The sequence below is a fragment of the Phyllopteryx taeniolatus genome, chromosome 14 (genome assembly GCF_024500385.1).
Source record: "Phyllopteryx taeniolatus isolate TA_2022b chromosome 14, UOR_Ptae_1.2, whole genome shotgun sequence".
In the NCBI taxonomy this organism is placed as follows: domain Eukaryota; kingdom Metazoa; phylum Chordata; class Actinopteri; order Syngnathiformes; family Syngnathidae; genus Phyllopteryx; species Phyllopteryx taeniolatus.
In genome coordinates this window covers 24,382,032-24,407,719 of record NC_084515.1, presented here as the reverse complement: position 1 = coordinate 24,407,719, position 25,688 = coordinate 24,382,032, and the positions used below count along the sequence as shown (strand labels likewise).

Below are 25,688 nucleotides of genomic sequence, written 5' to 3'. Positions count from 1 at the left end.
GGTGGCGAGTGAGGAGCATCTGCCCCCCATTTGGATCTCCTCTTATGTTGATTTCCGCAAACACACACACACACACACATGCACCCGTGCGCGCACTTACATAGACACACACACAGATAGCACTGTTTCACGGGTTGTGTGGTCATGTGACGCCAGCACGCGCGACACACTCATGTTAGCGTGTGTGTGTACAGCGGGCAGGATGACAGAGTGGTGTACAACAAAGAGTCTCAGTTGCTTGGCAACCACGTCGAAAAATGCCCACCCAACCAAAAAATGTAAGCAGTGGTATCAACTTCATCATCATCATCCTCATCATCATCTTCATCCCATTGGAGCTAGCCTGAATGTCAGCTTCCTTCAGTGGTGAGCTTGTTTATTTTGTTTTTTGTTTTTCCCAGCGCACTCGAATGCAGCGCCGAGTCACCACCAATTCGTTCATAACTCGAGTTTCTGGGCTTCAGTACGTTCACGATGGCGATGCTGAAGTCTCCTCCGATGATCTCAGCGGGGGGGGGGTCACCATGTTCACTGTCGCGTTTGGCAAGCTGACTAATTAGACTGAGGGCCAGCTGGTTAATTAAGCTCCGGCGGCAGCAGCTGATTGGCTGTCCCAAGTTGCGCTGTCCTTCAACTGAGCTTCAACTTTGCAAACGCGTGGAGGGGAACTTGAAGCAGCAGCACGGTGCACTCCAACTTCTACTTTGTTTCCGAACTTTTGGGGGTTTGCTGGTGTGACAGCATCAAAGCCTCCATCGAGTCTATGATGCTGGCCTACCTGTGAGAACACACACACACGGACACGCACACACACACCCACGTGCTTTCGGACCTCCGCTGCAGCCTTGACACTTCGTTGGGAAGTCGATGTGCGCGCGTGTGTGTTGAATGTGCGCTACGGAGCTAGACAATTAGACATTTTGAAATTTGAATTTAGCCATTCTTCCTCATCTTTCTCCTCCTCCTCCTATTTTTTTCCCCCCTCCTCTTCGCCTTCATCGTCACTGAGATGAATGATCATTGTGTTTCTCCTCCTGGGAAATAAAATGTTGAGACATAAATCTAGACTTAAGGTGTTGCCGGAGCTGGAGTTGGTGGAGTCTTATTTACATCTACATCTTACATCACACATTATATTGCCGCTTATAGATCTTCAAGCTTATATTCTGTATTTTATGCACCGCAGAAGCTTTGACAACCTGTGTCGGACTGACTCGACATATCCCAGGATGTCCTCATGTTCTTCACGAGATGGACTACAAAGATCCACGTACTAGTATGCTCTTCGTCGTCACTTAAAAGACAATCTAGCGCACTTGTTGAATGACTGTGATTGATTAGTACGCAATTAAAACTCACTAGTAAGATACTGTGCTGCACTACTAGGCCCAACTAGTAGGCTTGTGTCACGCACTAGGTCACCAAATGCGCTGGGTTACACCGGCCCACCCTAACGTCGCAGAGCACAGCGCTGGATTTGCGCCAGTCACGGAAATTCAGTATATAGTCGATATTGTTCATTTTCCAGTATAAGGTCAAGGGGAAAAAAAAAAAAAAACCTCACTGAATGAGTCATGGCATATTTTGGCTTCTTTCTATTGAATTATATTTCAATGAGAAGATTTTTATAATTCAAATTTTTTACCCCCAGATTCCTTAAAATCAGCGTCAATCCGTGAATTGCAAAATCAAATACATTTAAACAGTTCAAGCATATGAACATGGTGTCGAGCCGTTAATTAACCAAGATTCCGTCAGTTAAAATTCATGAAATTGCTTTCCGTTACGTAGACAGCGGGTTTGCCAACACAATTCAAAGTCAAGAGAAGAAGGACTTTGCCTGCACGTCACGTGGCATTTGTAAGTTAATAAATAGTAGCTAATTCTGTGTTTATCGTTTGTACATGTGTAAATAGTAGCCAATGATGTGTTTTTATGTTTATGTTCGTTGTTTGGTTCCCCTGTTGTGTAATACTAGTTGCAGTTTCCTTACTTGTTGTGCATAATTTTGTGCTAACCCAAGTGAAGTCGATGTTCCATTTAATTGTCCTAAATCAACAATTGATTGGCAAATATGCAGCACATAGACTGTACCGGCCTGTTTATGTTGAATTTCATACGCAACGGAAATACATAAAGCTCCGGTTTCCTCCCGCATCCCCAAAACAGGCGCGGTAGGTTGATTGAAGACTCCAAATTGCCCGTAGGTGCGAATGTGAGTGCAGATGGTTGTTTGTTTCTATGTGCCCTGCGATTGGCTGGCGACCAGTTGAGGGTGTACCCCGCCTCTCGCCCAGAGACAGCTGGGATAGGCTCCAGCAGGCCTGCGACCCTTGTGAGGGTGAGCGGTGTGGAAAATGGATGAATGGAGAGAATGAGACCTAAATATTTCTGGCAGCGTCGTAAGACACAGTTGTAATGCGCTGAATTGTTTGACTAGTGAGGACAAAGACTGGTACATGGACGTGAATGATATGCAATAAATGCTCAAATGGCGGCGCCGTGGTGGCAGACATGTTTGTTTGTTTACGCCGCGCCACCGCAGGCGTCCAATGGTGGCCCGCCGTGGAGCATCGCCATGGAAACGAGCTCAGACGAGACTCGACCGGCGATCCCTGACAGGCGGGAGTAGGGGAAGCGAGCGGGTGTCGCTATGGCAACTGGGGGATCTTCCTGGGAGAGCGGAGAGAGCGGCTGTTGCCATGGAGATGGGATGCGTGTCAGCCAATGTACTTAGTGGTGGGAAAGTGAGATACAGGTTCCAGGAGATGATGTAGCGAGTCTTCATCCATCCATCCATTTTCTATGGACTTCGGGTGAAAGGCCGACTTCACCCTGGCCAGTCAATCACAAGGCACATAGAGACAGAAAACCATTCACCATCACATTCTCACCGGCACCGAGTGGGAACTGAACCCACGCGACCTGCACGAACGTCACGTTTTTAATAAGTTTCATCCTTTCCCACAAGAGTCGCGTCTTTCTTGCTCATGTGCGTCAGCGCCGCTCTTTCCCGCACAAAGTGTTCCTTCCGTAACGAGCGTCACTGCCAGGTGAGACCGAGTCGCGATGGGCACGGCGAGAGCGGCCGAGGACGAAGATGGAATAGGAAGCGACGGCGAGCGGGATCATCGGGGACTGCGCGTTGACCTCGGCCAATGTTGCCCCCGCTCTGGAGACACAACTGACTCGCTCTCGCGGGGAGTCGGGAGCAAGTCAGGAGAGCGTTGGGAGTGAGTCTGAAATGAGTCAGTGAGAACGAGTCGTGGGAGCGAGTCAAAGGATTGGCTCAGTAGTGAGCTGGGAGCAACTCGCTCCCGACGAGCTCCCACTGGCTCACTTCTGGCTCGCTCCATACTCCTGATTTGCTCCTGACTCGCTGCCAACTCGTTTCCCGACGACTCGCTCGTGATAAATAACTCCGAGGGACGCTTCTCGCTCACTCCTGACTCCCTCTTGACTCGCTCGCACCAGGTTCCCTCCTGACTCACTCCCGCACTTGCCTTCACCGCCAAAACTCTCAAGGTCCACTCAGGAAGTCGAGACCGGCAGTCAACACACAGAAATGCCGCCATGTCTTGCTGAAGCAGCATGTGGCTCAAGGTTATATTTACCTACATGATTTAGAGTATGTCTACATTTCGATGTGGCACAAGGTGCCATGCTTGCTATGTCACTACGTACGACGTTCGACGTTGTGAGCCTGCTGTGGCATCTGTTAGCGCTCGGAAGCTAACGAGCGCTAACGACGCTGATGGCTTGTTTTTTGTTTATCCCGTCACGTAAGACGGCGATGGAAGCGGGCCAGTTGGGTTTCATCCAGCGGTCGTCCATTACTTTTGACGGTCTGCGGAAGAACATTTAAAAGAGATGAAATTGACTGATGAACGATGGATGTCGCACTTGACGCTAGTCGATGCACGCCCATTTTTCTTCTTTTCTGCGTCTTTCTCTTTGATTGATTTGATGGGACATTCTGACTTCCTGAATGCACCAAGAGGCGTTCCTCCTCTGGCTCCTTTTCTCCCGCTGACTAAATGATAATTAAACGAGCAGGAAACCAACTATAATTAAAGTCCGGCCTTCCCGAAGATGAGGTTACACCAGGGCATCTCTTCTCCTACAGCCTCACCTGGAAAACTTCTGAGTCAGCGGCCGGAATCGAAACGCTTTGTCACCGTCATCTTGAAGAACAACGCTTCCTTGTGATAACTTGCAAGTCTCAGATTGACCACACTTAAAGAGGGAGTTTGCAATTTTAAAAATGCTAGCAAGATCTGAATATAGCCTCACTTCCCTCCCCACTCCTCGATTCTGACCAATGCCTCACCTCTCACTGACAAGTGCGATTCTCAAGCATGTTACCGTTCATAATGGCATGCAATTCTCAAAGTGCAGTCGTGATAAGTAGTCACAGAGAACGCTGTCTAGCTTCAACAAAATAGCAAAATCTGTCTACCTGCACCTCGATCAGATTCACCAAAATTGCATTAGACCACCTACGCCAAAAGTTAGCCATGAGCTGAGCAGGCGTACGTTTAGACTGACTTTCGGTCACCAAATTGTCACATGCGCCGGATGTCCTGGATGTCATAGGACACGCCCTCGATGTGTCGGTATGCCCATCTTGGCGCAGACCGGTCTGCCAAATTGGCAATCATGCCAGCGAGCCTTGTGCTTGCACGAAAATCAAGATATGCCACCATTTGCACTCTGGCGCACCTTGTGCATCCATCCATCCATTTTCTGAGCCGCTTCTCCTCACTAGGGTCGCGGGCGTGCTGGAGCCTATCCCAGCTGTCATCGGGCAGGAGGCGGGGTACACCCTGAACTGGTTGCCAGCCAATCGCAGGGCACATCGAAACAAACAACCATTCGCACTCACAGTCATGCCTACGGGCAATTTAGAGTCTCCAATTCATGCATGTTTTTGGGATGTGGGAGGAAACCGGAGTGCCCGGAGAAAACCCACGCAGGCACGGGGAGAACATGCAAACTCCACACAGGCGGGGACGGGGATTGAACCCCGCACCTCAGAACTGTGAGGCTGACGCTCTAACCAGTCGGCCACCGTGCCGCGCACCTTGTGCAGTCTACAAAAAATATAGCCCTTAATGTTTTTGATTTGAAGTTTTATATTTTGGAATGTACAATCAAGGTGATAAACGCTACTGACACCTCTCGGCTGAAGTCCCTTCGCTCTGCTTGGATTTGCTATTGTTAAACTCAGTTTTTAGCAAATGAGGGGAATTTGTAAAATAATTTTCCACAGGTCGACATTCCAAAATAGTTTCACAGCAAAGGTCTGACACCTCGTTGGTCACGCCTTCTTTCTCTGATAGGTTGTCCTTCCTCAGGTGCTAAAATGATTGCACTCATTAGGTCTGTTTCTTAGTGGGAATCAAAATCGCTCGTGATGAAAAATGATCACTAGAGGGGTGATCAGTGGGGGCTCGCTTTCCATCATCCTGAGCAATAAACTCCAATACCATGACAATACCATAATACCATGGATTAATCAGCTAGCTCCAACATTAACTTCACGTGAGACTTCCCACGTCAAAGTCGACGTGACGATGAAATCAATCAGTTTTCTCGATCGATCTCACTGCCGCAGGGCTCCTCTCTCGGAATGACGCGGCAACCTCGTGGGGAAACTCATTACTCGACGCGAGGCCCGATTAACTGTGAGCTCCCTAACGTGCACTAATGGATCTAATTAGCGCCGCTAATCAGGCTCGTTTGTTTGACATCAGTCGGACGGGAAATGCAGAAAGTGCTCCCATCAGAATTCCGCTGCTATGCTAATCTTCCTCCCAGCAACTTTCCACCTGTCAGCAGAACAAGAGGAAGAGGCGCGGCGTGCAGATGCTCTTGATAAAAGACCACGTCAGCAGAGCTATGCACTCAAATGTGCCACGTGGAAAAGTTCCTGGAAGGCGTGAGTCGGGTTGGGGAATTGATGGTTCATTTCCGTGAAGTTTCTCAATGAATTTCCAGGGAAGCCGAAGGAATTTTGGAAATATTCCACATTGGAAAATTTCCATGGGGCTTTTGGGATTTAACCGGGCATTAAGTGTAATTGAATGGAAAGGTATCACATTCGTCCTTAACTCATTCACTGCCGTGGAGGTTTATATTCTTCAACTGGAATCCAACCATTTACTGCCCCCAACGAATATTCTGTATTCGTCAAGTACGTTTGTCAACGTGAAGGTGTGGGAGAGGGCCTCGCCCAGCTTGTCTGTGCAATTCAAGCTTTTACATAGCGTAACTGTAATGACGAACAGACGCCAGTGGATAAGGACACAATGCAGTGAGTCAGCGTCACTCATGACGCCTTTCTTAGTTTTATATCTGTAAATAAATTATTATTTAGCCATCAAAAACCCTTTCTCGGTCTTGTTTTGGTTGTATTATAGTTTGAGGTGTCACAAAAATGAAAAAAAAAAAAATTAACATTAACACGTTGGCAATAGGGGGAACTCTGCTTTGAAAATGGCTGCCAGTCAAGGAGTTCAATATAAAAGCTTTAACTCATCTGAAAAAAATATCTCGAACGTTATCTAAAATGTAAACGAAAGAAAAACATCATATAAAAAAATAAAAAACCATGCACTGTCCATTCTTTTCAAAATTTTTGTATGCGGTCTTTTATTTCTGTACTTTTTAAATGCTTTCTACTTTTTCATCATGTGAAGCACATTGAGTTATGAAATGCTGCCTTGCCTTGCAATATTGATAAACATCTTTGAAAGGGTCTAAAATTTGCTTTAAAATGTTTTAATATGTTAAAACATATCTAAACCTGCATCTAAAAAAATATGTTAAAACATATCTAAAAAACTGAAGCTAATAACTAACTAAAAAAGCATCTTAAACATACATTTATAAAATGTCTAAAGTTTCAAATTGTCTAAAATTATCTTGAAAACATTTGAATCTGAAAAAAAACAAATCTAAAAATGAAATATAAAAAGTATCTAAAAATAACTACAAATATATATTTCGAGTGAGGATAAGTGGTACGGAAAATGGAATGTTGAAGTGAGTTGATGAGTTTCATTTACACAAAAATAGAGCTTTGCCTCCACCTTGCAGAATCTCGTTTTCAAAGCACTAAGTTGAAGCGAGTTGAGGAGTTTCAGTTATACAAAAATAGAGCGTTGCCACCATCTTGCGGCGTCTTGGTGTCAAGGAACTATGTTAGGTGAGCTGAGGAGTTTCATTTTGACAAAAATAGTGCTTTAACTCCATCTTATGGCATCTTGGTGTCAGGGAGCTAAGTCAAAGTGAGTTGAGGAGATTTCATTTAGAATCTTTATCAGGGCATTCAATGCCAAGATAGTTTTTAGTTATTTTTAGATGCTTTTTAGATTTATAGTTTTAGATGTCTTTTGATACTATTGAAATATTAATTAATAATAATGAATAAATATTATTTTTTGTTGTTTTTTTTAGATGCGGTTTAGTTATTAGCGATAGGTTTTTAGATATTTTCACGTGCTTGGATAAAGTTTCCATAAGGAGGTTTGAAGTTGAAGTTGAAGAAGTTTGTGATGGTTCTGCTTCTCCAGCGCTTTCCCACACAAAGGACGCATTTGACCTGCTGCGTCTGCAATCTGTTTATCGGATCTTGTCAGTGAATTGCTCATTAGGAATCCTCGGGGGGGCAGCCAGGGCAGGGTGGCCAAAGCCTCCCGCGGGGGTCCATGGGTCGGAGCGGATTAATGGCTATTTTCTTTATTAGCCATGTGACCTTCAGAAAACATCAGAGACTCGGAGCTGAAGCAGCAGAAGTGAAATTACCTTCACGTTGAACTTCTAGTGACCGGTATGGGAGGGTGAGAGCGACAACACCAACTTTAACACACCTGCTCCCCATTCACACGAGACCCTGTCACACTTACGAGTCACATGACAACTGGGAGAGTATTGCCCCTTTTCCATTGTACCGGTTCTACCCCACCAGGCAGGGAAAACACTTTTCCGGGTTTAGCGAGCCGTGCCGCATCAAGCCATATACAGTAAGTAGTATATAAAGCATCAAATATTGTGTTTTACATCAATGCCTAACTATATTCATAATGTATAGTATATCTGTGGATGAAAAAGCAAAGCTTAAGACCAAAATGTGCGCGAACATACAGTGGGTACGGAAGGTTTTCAGACCCCCTTAAATTTTTCACACTTTTTTTTATATTGCAGCCATTTGTTAAAATTGTAAGTTAATTTTTCTCCTCATTAATGTACACACACCACTGATTATACTGACACCTTCAGAAGAGACAATGACCCTAAGCACACAGCTAAAATAGTGGCTTCAGAACAACTCTGTGACTATTTTTGAATGGCCCAGTCAGAGCCCTGACTTAAACCCGATTGAGCATCTCTGGAAAGACCTGAAAATGGCTGCCCACCAACGTTCACCATCCAACCTGACAGAACTGGAGAGGATCTGCAAGGAGGAATGGCGGATGATCCCCAAATGCAGGTGTGAAAAACACCTGGATTTGCATCATTCCCCAAAAGACTCATGGCTGTATTAGCTCAAAAGGGTGCTTCTACTAAATACTGAGCAATTGGTCTGAATACTTACAGCTGTGTGATATTTCACAGCTTTTGTTCTGTGGTCGACTGATGAGGGATGGGCATTAATGTCCATATTGGCAGAAGATGAAATACAGCGAAATGGAAGGCGCGACAAGAAACGAGCGTGTCACATTCTTGATCCTGCTCCAATCCCTCCTACTTTTGATTGTTGCCTGTTGTAATCGAAAAGTAACGGAACCCAGGCCAGGCCAAGCGAGGCCGGGGAAGAACAGGGCCAGGCCGTTCTGGAACTTGTAATGGAAACGTGGCATAAATTGATGGCACGGTGGACAACTGGTTAGAGCGTCTGCCTCACACTTCTGAGGACCGGGGTTCAATCCCCGGCCCCGCCTGTGTTGAGTTTACACACGTGCTTGCGTGGGTTTTCTCCGGGCACTCCGGTTTCTTCCCACATCCCAAAAACATGCATGGTAGGTTAATTGACGACTCTAAATTGCCCGTAGGTGTGACTGTGAGAGCGAAGTGTTGTTTGTTTGTATGTGCCCCGTGATTGGCTGGCAACCAGTTCAGGGTGTACCCCGCCTCCTGCCCGATGATAGCTGGGATTGGCTCCAGCACTCCCGCCACCCTAGTGAGGAGAATTGCTAATTAGGCCAAATTTGGATATTTTGTGTACTCACAGTTGTTGCCAAGTTAATGGCTGTGTGTGCTGATTTGAGGAGATAGTAAATGCAGTATATTGAAAATCTGTAAAATAGTTACAAAAATGCGAGTGGTGTGTCCACTTTTTTGAGATGGACATTTAACATTTTTGTAGTTATTTTATTAAATAATTGGTTAATCAATATGAGTTTATTTGTCGAGCACATATCGTACACAAGGCAATTCAAAGTGCTTTACAGCTACATAAAATTACAAAAAGGCAGATAAAATCATTGAATCTTCAGGCCCGTTGCCCTGCAGTCAGAGACATGTAAACCTAAGTGTCATCTGTGTAGTTCTTGTAGGACACTTTATAGCTGTGTCTCCAGCTGGCCTAATAGGAGCATGTACAGATTGAACAATAGCGGTTCCAGGATTGACCCCAGGGGAACCCCACAAGTCGTAGCCATTTAGTCTGAGACAAAGTTGTCTATTTTAACAAAGTAAAAAGGAAATGTTGAAATAAAAAATGAGAATAAATTATTTTATAACTAAAATAAACATTTACTGATTGGAATCTTTATTGTCATATTATTTTTTATTAACTTATCCAATTTAATAATTGGTTTGATTTATTGTCAATATAAAAATCATAAAATGATTGCTTATATTTAAGTATAATTGATTATAATTAAATTGCTTGTATAAAAATGAGAATGCATATAAAAATAAACTAGTTTACATATTTTCCATTCAATTGTATATTTTCTTAAATGTCCTAGCCTGTTTAGTTTTTTTGTTTTAAAAATCAAATGTGCCTCTAAACAAAAGCAAAGTGCCTCACGTGTGGGCGCTAGTAAGTCCAAGACTTGAGTGCAGAACCTCAGAGGACAGGAAACCATGAATATTATGTTAATGAGATAATTGGCAGCCAATTACAGCATAGAATTTGAGTTCTGCTTCTGCTGAGTCCTGAGGATTGGCAGTCGTAGGTTTGCTACAAGAAGTGTTAGTGTAACTGAAAACCCGAGCAAATGTTTGTCAAGTTGGTGAATCTTTGAGAACCACAAGTGTAACTATATGGGAACCATGGCAACCCTGAGGACATCAAAGACACACTACATATGTGTGTACGTGTGTGCATGTTTGTATTGTATTGACGCACCAACAAAAACAAGGCGATCGAATGTCATGTGAATGCTAACGAGCATCAACACTACATTGTTAGCGCTTCATTGAACAAACAGGAAGTTCCATCCAGTTAGCATTGATTGCCCTTCACGTGATCTTGAGGTCAAGAAGCATGGCGGACGTATTATTATTTTCACTTCCTGTACATGTCCCGATACTTTTGTTCATGTGTGTATGTTTTGTCATGGTCGTGTTTTAGACATTGACTGAACACACAAGAAAATCCGGAATGTTCCAAAGCAAACAAAATCTATTCACTCATTCATTCCATGTTGACTTACAGTGACTGAAATAAGCATTTAAGACCTCAGCATTTTTCTCACTACATATATTTCCAAAGGTGCTATTGCCATGAACATTCCACCAGATGTTGGGAACAACCTAAATAATCCATATTTACAAAGAAAGTAGAACATATAATCTCAGAAATTAAGTAGTATGTGTAGTAATGTGAAAAAGACGCAGGGAAAAAGTATTGAACACGCCAACTGGTATTTATTTAATACTTTGTACAAAAGCCTTTGTTTGCAATGACAGGTTCAAGACGCCTCCTGCATGTATTGCTCTGTTGTGATTTTGGCGCATTCCTCCACACAAGCACACAAGCCATTCTAGCAGCTTTATTTTTTTTCTTTGAAACCAATTGAGAGTTTCCTTGGCAGTACGTTTTGGATCATTATCCTGCTGAAATGTCCACCCTCGTTTCATTTTCATCATCCTCGTAGATGGCAGCAGATTTTTGTCAAGAATGTCCTCGGTACATTTGCCCATTCATCCTTCCTTTAATAATGGGAAGTTTACCAGTACCATTTGCTGAAAAGCAGCCCCACACCATCATGTTCCCACCTCTGAACTTGACTGTTGGTATGGTGTTTTTAGGGTGATGCACAGTGCCATTTCTCCTCAAAACGTGGTGTGCATTATGACATCCAAAGAGTTCAATTTTGCTCTCATCAGACCAGATTCTCTTAGTATTTAACTGGCTTGTCCAAATGACATTCAGCAAACTTTAAGCAAGCTTTGACATGCTTTTTTTTCCAGCATTGGCGTCTTGCGTGGTGAGCGTGCATACAGGCCATGGCAGCGGAGTGCATTACTCAGTTTTTCTTGTGACAACAGTACCTGCTAATTCCAGGTCTTTTTGAAGTCCTTGGCTCTTGAACAACTCTTCTTATTATTCTTTGCTCTCCTCTGTCAGAAATCTTACGAGGAAGACCTGATCGAGGCAAATCTATGGTGGTATGGTGGTACATATTATGGCCCCAAACGTGCTCACTGGAAGATTCAGAAGCTTCGATATGCGCCTGTAACCAATGCCATCGTGATGTTTTGCAACAATTACTTTGTGATGGTCTTGAGACAACTCTTTGCTCTTCCCCGTCGTGAGCTGAGTCTTGACTCACATCTTGGCAATGAGACCTTTTTGTAGGCCATCAATTAGGACTGAACCAGCTGATATGCAAGGGGCTGGATTGCTGTTTGATTATTGATAGATTTTAGGTGATGTCTCGGCTTTCCATGCCTTTTTGCACCTTCCTTTCTTCACGCGTTCAATACTTTTTCCCTGTGTCATTTCACACTATTACACACAACTTAATTTCTGATCTTATTTGTTCGACTTTCTTTGTGTGTGTGGATTACTTGGGTTGTTCCCAACATCTGGTGAAAATTTCATGTCAGTAGTACCTTTGGAAACATATTTAGTGAGAAAAATGGTGACGTGTTAAATACTTATTTCAGCTGCTGTACATAGCTTGTGTTCCTTTTTCCCCCTCCAAAATGTCAACCTGTCATTTGTTCTGCTGAGGCAGCAAAAAAAAAAAAAAAAAAAAAAAAAAAACGTTTTTGCTGGGCCACAAGAAAGCTCCCTGAAAGCTCCCAAGTGGAAGTGTGTCGCCCTCTAGTGCTCAAAACTTTATCATACACATCTTTGTTCAACTGGACTGAGTTTAGTAGTGTGCGCGCGCGTGTGTGTGTGTTTGCAGTTTTCTGATCGTCCTGGGCTGTTTGATTTTGGCCGTGTTGACCACCTTCAGAGAGCACGAGAAGACGTCCGCTCATTGGCTGGTGGTTCTGGTGAGCCCTTGCACGCACACACACACACACACGCACACACACACACACACATACACACACTGTCACTTGCATGAGACGATCTTTGTTTGCCGTATCCCAGGAAACGTTCGCCATTTTCATCTTCGGGGCCGAGTTCGCGTTACGCATTTGGGCTGCCGGATGCTGCTGCCGTTACAAAGGATGGAGAGGGAGACTCAAGTTCGCCCGCAAGCCGCTTTGCATGCTGGGTAAGGATGCCGCCACACTCTCTTTTCCTATTCCCTAACCACTACATGGGGAATTTTATACAGTGGACCTAGATAGGGCCTTCAAATGTCCACTAAAAATCCCTTTGTCGTGATTAGGCTATTCAATTAATCATTTCAGACATCTGCTCTGCTATATAGTCCATGGTATAAAAATATCCGTGTTTTAAATTATTTTGGATACCTTTTAGATATTCTTTGCATACTTTTTAGATATTTATTTTTATGTTTTCAGATACATTTTATATTTAAAAAAAATATTTTGATTTATCTTTTTTTGTTAAATACTTGGTATATATTTATAGTTATTGTTAGATACTTTGAAAATAGTTTTGTTTTTGAGACAGTTTTTTTAAATTTCTTTTTTTTTTACTTGAGATACTTTTAAGATCGCTAATTTGTCATTACTTTCTTCGAAGTCAAAAATTGACTTTTCATTAGCATTTGGTACCATTGCCTCTGAAGCGTAAGACTCCAAACGTTTTGGATATTCTTCCACAAGTTGAAATACATTTGAAAGTTTTATATACTGTATGCACATCAATATCTACAGTACATGTGATACTTGAGAGAGGCACAGTTATTTGTCCACTTGAGCGCGCCGTCCACACAAGCACGTGCCTTTAAAAGCTAGATGTGCTCTTCTTATAGTCAAATAGCCATCAATACTAACTGAACCAAAAATCTGCGATGCATTGGATGCGCAATAAGTGAACCGCGATATCGCGGGGGATTACTGTATTTGCTTCATCGTTTCAGATCTATAGTACACTTTAAAGTCCACTATATATTAAAAAAAAAAAAAAAAAGACTTGTAGTGATCAGGGAGTACCGGAGGGAATTTGCGAATCATTGCGAATGCAGTCACTGTGTTTTGTTCATCCCCGACTCCTGACTCACTATCTAATAATGTTTGTGATATTATGGGATGTTCTCCCCGGTCAGACATCTTCGTTTTGATGGCGTCGGTGCCGGTGGTGGTGGTGCGCAACCAAGGCAACGTGCTCGCCACGTCCCTGCGGAGCCTGCGCTTCCTGCAGATCCTGCGCATGTTGCGCATGGACCGCAGAGGAGGAACCTGGAAGCTGCTCGGCTCGGCCATCTACGCGCACAGTAAGGTAGGACGGGAAGCCAATGGGGACTTACATGTCGCCCCCTATGGGAGTGGAGGCAAATGGCAGCAGATAACACAAGCAGTCGCTTGATGTGTCATGTGTGGGGTTGTCACACACTACTGAAATGCTTTCACACACACTACTGAACTTTTTTCCGCTCACATCATCTCTCACGTACTACTGAAACACTCATACACTACTGAATTGTTTTTCCCTCACACTGTATTGAAACACTCTCACCAAACTACTGAAATGCTCTCACACACCACTGAAATTTTTAGCGCTCACATATACTACTGAAACGCTCTCACACACACTACTGAAATGTTCTCTCACAAACGGCTGAAACACTTTCACACACTAATAATTTTTGGCCCACACACTATTGAAAAGCTCACACACACACTACTGAAATGCTTTTTCACTCACTATTAAAATGTTATCTTTTGCAAATACTACTAAAACACACACACACACACAACTGAAACACTCACACACTACTGATATGCTACTGGTTACACTGGTACTGTAATGCTTTCTCACTCACTACCGAAACATTCTCATACAGATTTTTAAATTAATTTTTTTTGCTCACATGCTTTTGAAGTGCTCTCACAAACACTACTGTAATGCTTTCCTATATATATATGTGTGTGTTCTCACAATAGGAGCTGATCACGGCCTGGTACATCGGCTTCCTGTCACTGATCCTGGCGTCCTTCCTGGTCTACCTGGTGGAGAAAGACGACGTGTCGGTGGACGTGTCCAACCAGGACGACCCCACCGCTCAGCCCAAAGTTCAGGACTTCGACACCTACGCGGACGCACTGTGGTGGGGGCTGGTATGTAACGTCGCCACCCGCCGATGTGGAGGACAGGACGCAAGTCTCACAGATTGCGTCGGACGTGCCGTAGATCACGCTGACCACCATCGGCTACGGTGACAAGACGCCAAAGACGTGGGCGGGGAGACTGTTAGCCGGAACCTTTGCTCTGATCGGCGTCTCCTTCTTCGCTCTGCCTGCAGTACGTAACGGTGAACATTGATGATGTCACGTTGATGACTTCACGTTGACGATGTCGCGTTGATGATGCAGGGTATCCTGGGTTCTGGTCTGGCTCTGAAGGTCCAGGAGCAGCACAGACAAAAACACTTTGAGAAGAGACGCCATCCCGCCGCCGGGCTCATCCAGGTGAGAGGAGGCCCCGCCCACCCGCTCACCCGCACACATCCGACTGGACAGTTTAACACTGCACGCCCACTTGTGTGTGTGTATGTGTGTGTTGCAGTCAGCGTGGCGCTATTATTCCACTAATCCAATCAGGGAAGACCTCATCGCCACGTGGAGGTTCTACGAAACCATCATCTCGCTCCCGTGTTTCAGGCGAGTCACATGTCACATCTTCACAAATCATTCCCATATCATTTATATTTTTCTTTTGTGTGTGTGCTGTAAGTTGTCACTCGCCTCTGTCCCTTTTTTACAAGTTTAGCTTTGTCTCCGTTGTGTCCATGCAGGAAGGACCACCTGGAAGTCATGGCAAGGTAGGACGACTCATGACGCTTTGCAAGACAAACGTTCTTTTAGATGAAAAATGGACTGGTCACCAGCCAGTGTTAGGGCCATATAGACAATGACATGAGAGGATTGGTTGCCAGTTAATCGCAGGGCACATATAGACAAACAATGGAATGGTCGTCACTCAATGTCATGGCACATACTGTAAACAGTAGACAAATTAATGTACTGGTCAACAGTCAACAACAACAGTCTTCCACATCGAGACAAAAAAAAAAAAAAAAAGACTGGTCGCCAGTTAATGTCAGGGCACATATAGACAAACAACAAACTGGTCTACAAAGCTGAAACGAGGTAGGTCGGTGTCCCAATACTTTTGCCCACCTTTTCACTTTTGATTCGATGTACATGTGGTATGTCATCTCACGTTTCCAAGCAATAAAACGTCTGAAAATAAAACAATTGGACAGTAATAACTTATTTGTGCATCTGGACATGACAGTTCTATATCAGCACTGAAAAAGTAAAATGTTAATTGAAATAGTACCTTCTTTCTTTCTTCTTGGAAATTCGTCCTGCCACAGCTTACAAAAGACCTTCCTTTTGTCTATTTCCTGTGTTTTGGATTCTCGAGTCCAAATTGAATCCAAAAAGTTGAAGGCGCTGGCGTCACGCCGCTGGTGCTTGCTTTGGACGCCATTTTGTTGTGTTTTGGTTGACTGCAGCCTTCGTCCATATCACGCAAATCACATGCAAAAAGCGATTCAGAGGAATTGCTGAATCGTAGTTTCGATTTTTTTTTCACACTTTTTACTTCAATTCAATGGAGATTGTACCGCGCCTTCTGGTGTGCACACCTTAGTCACTTAACGTAATCCCTCATTTGTGGTGAGGATTATGTTCCAGACCACCCCTGCAATAGACAAAATCTGCAAAGTAGCGACTAAATATTTACTTATTTTATGTGTGTGTGTGCGTGTGTGTGAGTGTGTGTGTTTTAAAACTTAATGCATATAATACCAAAATATGTGCATGTGAGCTGCAGGGAATATTGGGGGTTGCCATTATCCAGTTCTACACTGTAGTATTTGTGACGTTGAATGCGTGTGTGCCTTTAGAAGCCAGGTCTGACCCTGACCCGTTGACGTGGGAGTCAGCGAATGGCAATATCGAGTTAGCTGGCTGTTAACCGGCTAAACCATTCGCCAGTCTGCATCAGTTGAGGCCATCTGCAGCTTGTCTAAGAATGTGTTGTGTTTACTGTATTTTGTTACTGTTTGTTCAATAAAGCAATTGAAAGGGCACCAGCGGCTGTTTCCATCTTCCCTCTATCCAAACCACCTGTTATGGATTACAGTTTGTTCAAACTAGCAGTGGTAGGCTATAATAAATTAGCTAACCATGTTTATGTTACTGTAGACATGCAGTTGTGGAACTCAAGCCAGTTGTACGAAAGGCACATTCAACTTTAACTTCTTTTATTTGTTAAGTGTGAAATGATCCCAAACTTTTTACATTCTCCATCTTTGACGCACTCGGTCCTCCTAGCTGGCGCTTATTGCTGCATGTGTTTGCAGTCACATTAGTTCGTGTAGGAGAAAAAAAAATCACCACAAAATCCCACGATATAGCGAATAATCCTCGATATAAATATGAAAAAAAACATGATGTAGCAAGGAACGACTATCACAATTTTTTATACAGAAATAGTTGTTCTTAATAATTCCACAATTATAGTGTAAATCTATCGTATTCAATTTAAGTCTTTTTTACGTTATTCAATGCATGTTACACAGTAATACATGTATTTACAAGTCACTATGTGTAGGGGGAGCTAACACCTAAACAGAGGAGCGAAGAGGTTGCAAATAAAAAGATAAGTTATACCCTTTGTCTTCTCTGATGTTCTGGAAGTCAACTAAAGTTTTTCCATCCCATATTAGTCCCCAGTGGTCTTGTTTGTAACCATGACAATGTCGTCCACCAGCCAGAAGATGACACTGCTGGAGCGTGTCCGCCTTCCTAACGCGCGTCCGACGATGGCTGCCGTGGCGGTGGTGGCGAGCAGGAAGATGGCGGCCAATGCCGAGGCGCTTGAGGACAGTCCCTCCAAGGAGCCCAAACCAGCCGGATTCAGCAACCGTGAACGCTTCCGTACCGCCTTCCGCATGAGGGCGGCCACGCTGAGGCAGAGCTCTGAAGGTATGTCAACAAAAGCAGTGAGAATAGTCAGTAGCGTTGTATGCAGCAAGCCGTTGAGATTGTGCATACTTAGCGACTTCAGCATAATCGACGTTCCTAATAAATATTCTTAATCACGACTCGTAGCGTTAGCTACCGCTAAGAAAACAATTCTATTAAACTGGGAAAACTGTCTGAATCCCTACTGGATGACCTCAACACAGCACTGCTAAACATCCCTACCAAGAACATCAAGACTAATCGGCTGATATATACACACACACACAGAGCAGCTGAAAGAAGTATTTAACACGTCACCATTTTTCTCGCTACATGTATTTCCAAAGGTGCTAGTGACATGAACATTTCTCCAGATGTTGGGAACAACCCAAGTGATCCATAAATACAAAGAAAGTAGAACAAATAAGCTCAAAAATTAAGTTGTGTGTGATAATGTGAAAGGACACAGGGAGAACGTATTTAACACGCCAACTGGTATTTATTTAATAGTTTGTACAAAACCCCTTGTTTGCAATGGCAGGTTCAAGATGCCTCCTGTATGGAGAAACTAGTTGCATGCGTTGCTCTGGTGTGATTTTGGCGCATTCCTCCACACGAGCCGTCTTCAAATCTTAAAGGTTCCGTGGGCTTCTTTTATGGACATTGAGTTTCAGTTCTTTCCATAGCTTTTCAGTTGGATTCAAGTCACGTGATCGGCTGGGCCATTCTAGCAGCTGTATTTTCAGATTAGCCCATTCGTCCCTCCTTCAATAATGTGAACTTTACCAGTACCATTTGCCCCCCCCCCCCCCCCCAAAAAAAAAAAAACAGCCCCACACCATCATCTTCCCACCTCGGAACTTCACTGTCGGTATGGTGTTTTTATGGTGATCTGCAGTGCATTATGGCATCCAAAGAGTTCCATTTTGCTCTCATCAGACCAGACTATGTTCTCCCAGTATTTAACTGGCTTGTCCAAATGACAACATGGCAGCGAAGTGCATTACTCGCTGTTTTACCTTCTAATTCCAGGTCTTTTTGAAGCTCTCCACAGGCGGTCCTGTCAGCATTGTATTGACATACGAATTAAATGTTCCTCTAGATGCAGCATCTCTTCCTGAAGTGGTCCCGGAGGAACGCGGCTTCCCGCCCGATATCCTGCTGGAGGAGATGATCCCCACGCTGAAGCTGGCCATCAGGGCCGTCAGGTCTGCACATCTGCTGCTCCCATTTCGATGTTCTCCCGTAACAAAGGTCAGATGTTCAAGATCTTGGTGTGTATCTCAGGATCATGACGTTCCTGCTGAACAAGAAGCGCTTCAAGGAAACGCTGAGGCCTTACGACGTGAAGGACGTGATCGAGCAGTACTCCGCTGGACATCTGGACATGCTCTGCAGGATCAAGTACCTCCAGACCAGGTGAGCAGCAGCTCTAAGGAACCTTCTAAAACAAACCTATAACTGTGAACCATTTAAATCTATCATTTCTAGGGGTCTGACCAAAGATAAAAATTTTACACATGCAGTGGTACGTTGACTTTAGAGTTGTCGACGTTTACATTTTTTCAAAAAGCACTGTATTGTATAAAAACATAATAAAACACACTGGAAAGAAATAAACTGATTGGACAGTTTACTTACTGTAGGCACTGTAGTATTTGTTTGTGAGATGCGTGCCTATAAGGGGCGTGGCCTAGTGAGTGACTGCAGGATCTGGAGTCAAGGTGGTGGGTTAGTCAGCGTGTGAGCATCTGGGTGTGAGTTGTGGCCCACAGCAGCTCCTTGCGAGTGTCCTCATTTTGTATACTGTTCCGCACCATCCCCGCAATAGGGGAAATCCGCAAAGTATCGACCACATATTTTTGGGATTATTTATACATATTTCAAAGCTGTATGAACCTCCCCAGACTCCTGTAAACCTCTACGATACTCTTACACATAAAAAACGCAATGCACTGAATCCGCAATAAGTGAACTGTAGCGAGGGTACACTATTCAATGAATGGCTGAAAGTGCATCTGCGACTGTGGCTCTCTGTGGCCACATGCGAGGGCATTACAGTACCTTAATTGCTCCACCTTTTTCGTACCTGCGTATTTGAAGCTTGTTCATAGTTCAAATTTTGGCCCGGAGCATAAAGTGAAAAATTGACCAAGTGACGGCTCGTAAGTGGAAAAAGTTGTAAGTGGGGGATTTTTGGGTCACAGTTTGGGTGACATTTTGGCTACGGTGATCCCTAGTTCCAGACCACCCCTGCAATAGATGAAATCTGTGAAGTGGCGGCCACATGTTTTTTTAATACATATTTTAAAGTATATATGAATGTATTATTGTATTGATTGAAGTCGCAATACAATGTATTATAACTGTATGAATCTCCCCAGTGCCACACTTATTATTCATTAAAGATACTCACTCACTCATAAAGGTACTCACCATTGAAGTTGATGCCGATTTTGAATATACTCCGGAGCATTACAGCTGTCACCCTGATATTATTTTCATCTTTATTTATGTACTTGACCAAAGATTCATTTATGCAATAATGCCTGCCGACAGACACAAACCTTCTCCCTTCCTTCAGTAGGTCGAGAAGTTAGCCTTCGACTGCTAGCATCCTCCTCTGCCGTTCACTTTGAGGTACCTTGGCACTTAACCCCCTTTAACCCCCCCGCACCTACGGAAAAGTGATGTGTTCAAAGACACTTAGAAATCTCAGTGCTCGGCACAACTGAGCTCTTGTACTGAGCTGTATAGGTATTTTATTTCTTGCAATATGTGTTTTAATGAATTAGCATATTGTTTTATTTGTTTTAGACAAAAATATGCTCATTTTACCACAACAATTTACCCCCAATATTGAACTGGCTTGTCCAGACTTACCGTGACATTAGCCTTGAGGCTAGATAGCTGTTAGCATGGCCTATCTATAGGCCCACTTGCCTCGAGTTTTACACCTATAGTCTAGAAGCTCCTTCGTCAACATCATCGTCATCATCACCATCATCATCATCAACGTCTTCTCCTTCCTTTCAGGATCGACATGATTCTGGCACCTGGAGCCACCCTCACCCCCAAACAGAAGAAAACTGTAAAGCCGCCCTTTAATTACCCCAACAACCCGTCTCCCAGGTGGGCCCCAGCCTCAACTTTGACATCTGAACACGAGAACAAGGTTTAAGGTCATCAATGACTCTCTCTGTGTGTGCGTGTGCATGTGTGTCTCTCTGTCTGTCTGTCTGTTACAGGCATGAATCCTTCTTGTCCAAACCCCACTCCATGGCAGAAGCTGAGGACCAAAGCATGATGGGAAGATTTGTGCGTGTGGAAAGACAGGTGAGGGGGTACCCTGGTACGTACTGTTTACACTATGAAAAGGTCCATTTGGGTTAGGATTAGAAGGAGGTCCTTACAAAAATGTTTCCTCTATAAGGGGTTCCTGGACCCCCAAAATTTGAGAACCCCTGCTGTCTGCCTCCTTCAGGTGGAGGACATGGAGAAGAAGTTGGACTTCCTGGTGGACATGCACATTCAGCACAGCGAGCACCTGCAGGTGGACTCAGCGGGCGCTGCCCATATGACCCTGGAGCCCTGCCACCCCCCAGTAGGTAGCGATATCCGCCGGGTCTTCTTGAACTATGGTGAAAGTTTCCAGCAAACGTACCGGTCGCCCGCCATCGAGGTGGGACCGGCTGGCGGAGGGGGCGGCCCCTCTCACGGGCAACCGCGCCCGCCGCCGTCCGTGCCCACGTACACGGCGCGCCCCACCGTGCTGCCCATCAGCTCCCTGCAGAACTTGTCTGGGGGGCGCGGCAGGACCACGGGAGGGTGCACGGAAAGGCGTGGGGGCGACTCGCCATTGTCGCTGCTGTCGGTCAATCACGAGGAGCTGGAGCGCTCGCCCAGCGGCTTCAGCTTCTCCGGCGAGCGCGACGGCGAGGAGGGGGCGGTGGGGAAGGGCGGCTCAGCGGCCAGGGCCCGGACGCCAGCCGAAGGAGAGGGCAGCCGGGCCCAACCCAGACCCATCTACTTGGCGGAGGGAGAGACGGACACGGACACTGACCCCTTCACGCCCAGCGGTGGGCCTCTGCCCTTCTCGTCCACGGGGGAGGGGCTGGGTGACGCTGTGTGGAGTACGCCGCCCTGAGTGGGGAGGTGTTGCCCACTCTGCATCACTTGTCAACTCTGAACCTTTAATCTTAGCCACGCCTCCACACTTGAACCCGTATGATGATGTCCGCCGGCATGCTGCCAGAACGTCAGTGATGTCATCGGTAGGGATGCAAAATTTCCGGAAAGTTTCAGGTAAATTTCCATGGGAAGTTAAGCTGGGAGTTAAGGAAATTTATGGGAATAGCTAAAATATCAACTTCAATTCCCTGTTAAGATTCTAACCTTCAATTTGGTGAATTCCTGGTTTATTCCCATTAATTCCCATGAAAGTTTCCAGTTTAAAAAAAACTCCCAGGATTTTGCAACCCCAGTAATCAGTGATGGGACGCCGCGGATGGGACTGCGGAGAAGGAAGCTTTACGCCGCTGCATGCGACGCATGCTCACTAGCGTAGACGCCGGCCTGCAGCAGTGCAGGAAGTGCTGGATGACGCTCACACCTGCTATGCCATCTAGAGAAACATTTAATTCATATTTCGCAACACTTTCATACACGCATCACACGTTACACATATGTACACTACACGTAAAGTATGCACATGACATGTATGGTACATCGGAAAAGTATTTATAGTGCTTCACTTTTTTTCACCTTTTTTTTTGTTACAGCTGTATTCCAAAATGGATTACATACATTGTAATTACATACTTGAGCTCTAGGCAGTCCTTGCCTCTTTGCAGTAGCCAATCATATTGCAGCGGCGCGTGTCCTGCCTGGAATTCAAGTGGGATTCATAATAACGTCTGAACTCCTCTGTGAGTTATCAATACAGCACTAATATTAGTCATTCTACACAGAGGATAAAGAATATATGACTGTGAGTACTGTTATAGTCTGCCGACTATTTTTGCTGAACCATTTGTGTTCAATCTGTCGCTTAAAGAGTTAAAGCACCACAACATAGTTGCTCATTAGTGTTAGCATTAACCAAGTGGGTCTATTGCGTTAATAAGTTAGCAAAAATGCCAACAGGAAAAAACAAAAACTTGTCATTCTGGGGCTGTTGTAAAGAATTTGGAGTCAAAATGAATTTATTTTACATTGGAATAAGGTTGTAAATTTGAAATGTGAAAAAAGTGAAGCGCGGCGAATACTTTCCGGATGCACACAATACGTATGTACACTTTTAGTTTGCATGAATGCATGCTAAAACGCCATCTAGTGGCCATACTCAAGCAAAAGTTGCACTTGTGTGCTTGCGTGCGTGTGTGCGTGCGTTTTGTTGTCTGTCCATCATGCGGACAAGTGGGTGGTGCTTTATTGTCACATGACTTTGCTGAGTGATTGACATCCTCCAAGTGTCAATCAATCAATGTGATGTCCAACGTGCCAAAATACACTCTCATAACGGTTTATTTTATTTTATTTTATTTTTTTATTTTTTTGGGCGTCACTGTGACAACAAGCCATCTTCTTCACACAAATGACAAACGAAACTTCAGTGAAATAAAGTCGATATTTTGTGGAGATTTTCTAACGCATAAAAGTATTTTCTAAAACACTTTTAAGCCTTCCTTGTCTGTCTTGTTGTCATGTGACGTGCTCCAGACGTGCTCATTGGCTCCAACAGTTGATGCTCTGGTTATCAAGGCAACTCGCGACAAGCTTTGGGTGCCAACGACTTTGACAGGAGGCGGGTCCTCAGTCAGTAGCCTTCATCATCATCATCATCTTCGAATTAATTATAAATGAATTGAAAAAAATAATACGTTTCATGAATGTAACAATTCATGTTTCCTCACATATTGATGTTTCATAATGCAGCTTTACACTTTGATGATTAGTTATGACATTTATTTATGATTATTGATTTACAATGACAGTAGACGAACCAAACCACACAACTACTTTAGACGTTGCAAACACTTAACAATAATACTAATATCAATATTCGTAATTGTCATGATTGACGGCTGCCTTCACGTGAGTCACATGACACCACACGTCACACATCCGGCTTTAGCTTATTCAACACACACACACACACACACGCACACACTCACTGGCCACTTTATTAGGACCACCCTGGGTAAGACATGAGAGAGTCATAATATTAGGAACAGCTGTAATGGTAACCAGTCGATGAACGCCTCTCTGAAATGGGATCGCGTTAGATGTTGTACCTAATGGAGTGTCCAGTGAGTGTTTCTATAGTTATGAATTATGTACAGATAAATATATACGGTACAACGACAGCTAGCAGCATGACTCGGCTGTATTGTTATGCAATCACATTTACTCTTTATACTTCAATGTAGAAATAAGATTTGAACACTTAAGACTTTCTTTTCGACATACACTCTTGATTGCGCAACTAGGATTTTGGTTTCATGACATCAAGTATAATGACATGTTTGATATCTTTAAGGGGATGTTCAATGGCATGAGTTGTTTGAGGACATGACATGGTTGATGACATGACATGTTGGATGACATGCTTCAGGACAATTTTAATGAAATGTTTGATGCTAATTGGCTGGTGACCAGTTCCGGGTGTACCCCGTCTCTCGCCCGAAGATAGCTGGGATGGGCTCCAGCACGCCCGTGACCCTAGTCAGGATGAGCGGTACGGAAAATGGATGGATAGATGGATTGATGGATGGATGACATGTTTAAGGATTAGTTTACGGACGTTTTGATGACATGTTTAACGACATGTTTGAGGACATTTCATGATGTGTTTAATGACGTTTCATGATGTTTGATAACGTTTAATGACATGTTTGAGGACATGACGTTTGACATGTTAAAGAACTTGTTTAATGACGTTTGATGGCATGTTTAAAGACGTTTAATAACATGCTTGAGGACGTTTAATGAGGTATTTTCATGACATGTTTAACCATGTTTAATGACGTTTCATGAAGTTCGATAGCATGTTTATTGACATGTTTAATGACATGCTTGATTACATGTTTAATGACATGTTTAAGGTCATGTTTAAAGGAATGTTTGAGGACATGTATTAAAGATGTTTAATGACATGTTTGATGACATGCTCAAGGACATGTTTAATGACTGCTTGATTACAGATTTAACGACATGTTTAAGGTCATGTTTGATGACATGTTTAAAGACATGCTGAAGGACAAGGACATCATATTCTGTGTAATCAAGTACTGTTTGTACGGGAAGACGAGCAGTGGCTCTAAATGAGAGCCCTGTGGGACACCTGCAGTGTCAACTACTTTGTATGTTTTTTTTTACATCATCATCATGACCAACTAAATGAGAGGATGAACATGCAATTAAATAATTAACATGTTGGGGGGAAAAAGCTGCTAAAACATCTTTTTTTTTTACTTTATGATGTTCTCAAAGAATTGTCTTATGCTACTGAAGCATACACCCTTTATTTATTTTGTACACTTTTTTTTTTAAACCAAAGTCTTGACATTTTGAGTGCACAGGAATCGTGATCACACAAATGTTTGTTGACAACACTCCTCCTAAAGAATATGACACATAATTTTGTCATATTTACTCATCTTTAACAGTGAAAAGTTCATTTTGCCATCATATAATGTTCCTCGATGAGCACATCACAAATAAACAATATTCCTAAAGGTATTCGCTCGCCTGCCTTGACTGACATGACTAAGTGAGATCACATACTAAATCCATATGGTTTAATATGATGTTTGTCTACCCTTTGCAGCTGTAACAGCTTCAACTCTTGTGTGAAGGCTTTCAACAAGGTTTGGGAGTGAGTTTGTGTGAATTTTTGCCCATTCTTCCAGGAACATATTTGTAAAGTCACACACTGATGTTGGAACGAGAAGGCCTTGCTCACTATCCACTCGAAATCAACCCAAAGGTGTTCTATCAGGTCTAGGGCAGGATTCCGTGGAGGCCAGTGAAGTTCATCCACACCAGACTCTGTCATCCATGTCTTTATGGAACTTGCTTTGTGCACTGGTGCACAGACGTGTTTGAACACGAAAAGGGAAAGCTGTTTGACTGTCCAAAATCTCTTGGTATGCTGAAGCGTT

At 43.8% G+C, this 25,688-nt stretch overlaps 1 protein-coding gene across 1 annotated transcript in view; it reads left to right on the top strand.

The window, feature by feature from the left end:
* The window catches only part of kcnq3 (potassium voltage-gated channel, KQT-like subfamily, member 3), a 39,122-nt gene that overhangs the window by 12,146 nt on the left and 1,288 nt on the right, over positions 1-25,688 (top strand). The window contains exons 3-16 of the mRNA XM_061797908.1: positions 12,372-12,462; positions 12,563-12,689; positions 13,653-13,825; positions 14,491-14,664; positions 14,738-14,848; positions 14,920-15,015; positions 15,113-15,207; positions 15,342-15,368; positions 17,330-17,544; positions 18,626-18,731; positions 18,811-18,942; positions 20,560-20,655; positions 20,772-20,859; positions 21,008-25,688. The exon at positions 21,008-25,688 is cut by the window's right edge and continues 1,288 nt beyond it. Coding sequence (XP_061653892.1) covers positions 12,372-12,462; positions 12,563-12,689; positions 13,653-13,825; positions 14,491-14,664; positions 14,738-14,848; positions 14,920-15,015; positions 15,113-15,207; positions 15,342-15,368; positions 17,330-17,544; positions 18,626-18,731; positions 18,811-18,942; positions 20,560-20,655; positions 20,772-20,859; positions 21,008-21,670 — 2,194 coding nt within the window. The 3' untranslated portion in view covers positions 21,671-25,688. The remainder of the gene's footprint in view (positions 1-12,371; positions 12,463-12,562; positions 12,690-13,652; positions 13,826-14,490; positions 14,665-14,737; positions 14,849-14,919; positions 15,016-15,112; positions 15,208-15,341; positions 15,369-17,329; positions 17,545-18,625; positions 18,732-18,810; positions 18,943-20,559; positions 20,656-20,771; positions 20,860-21,007) is intronic.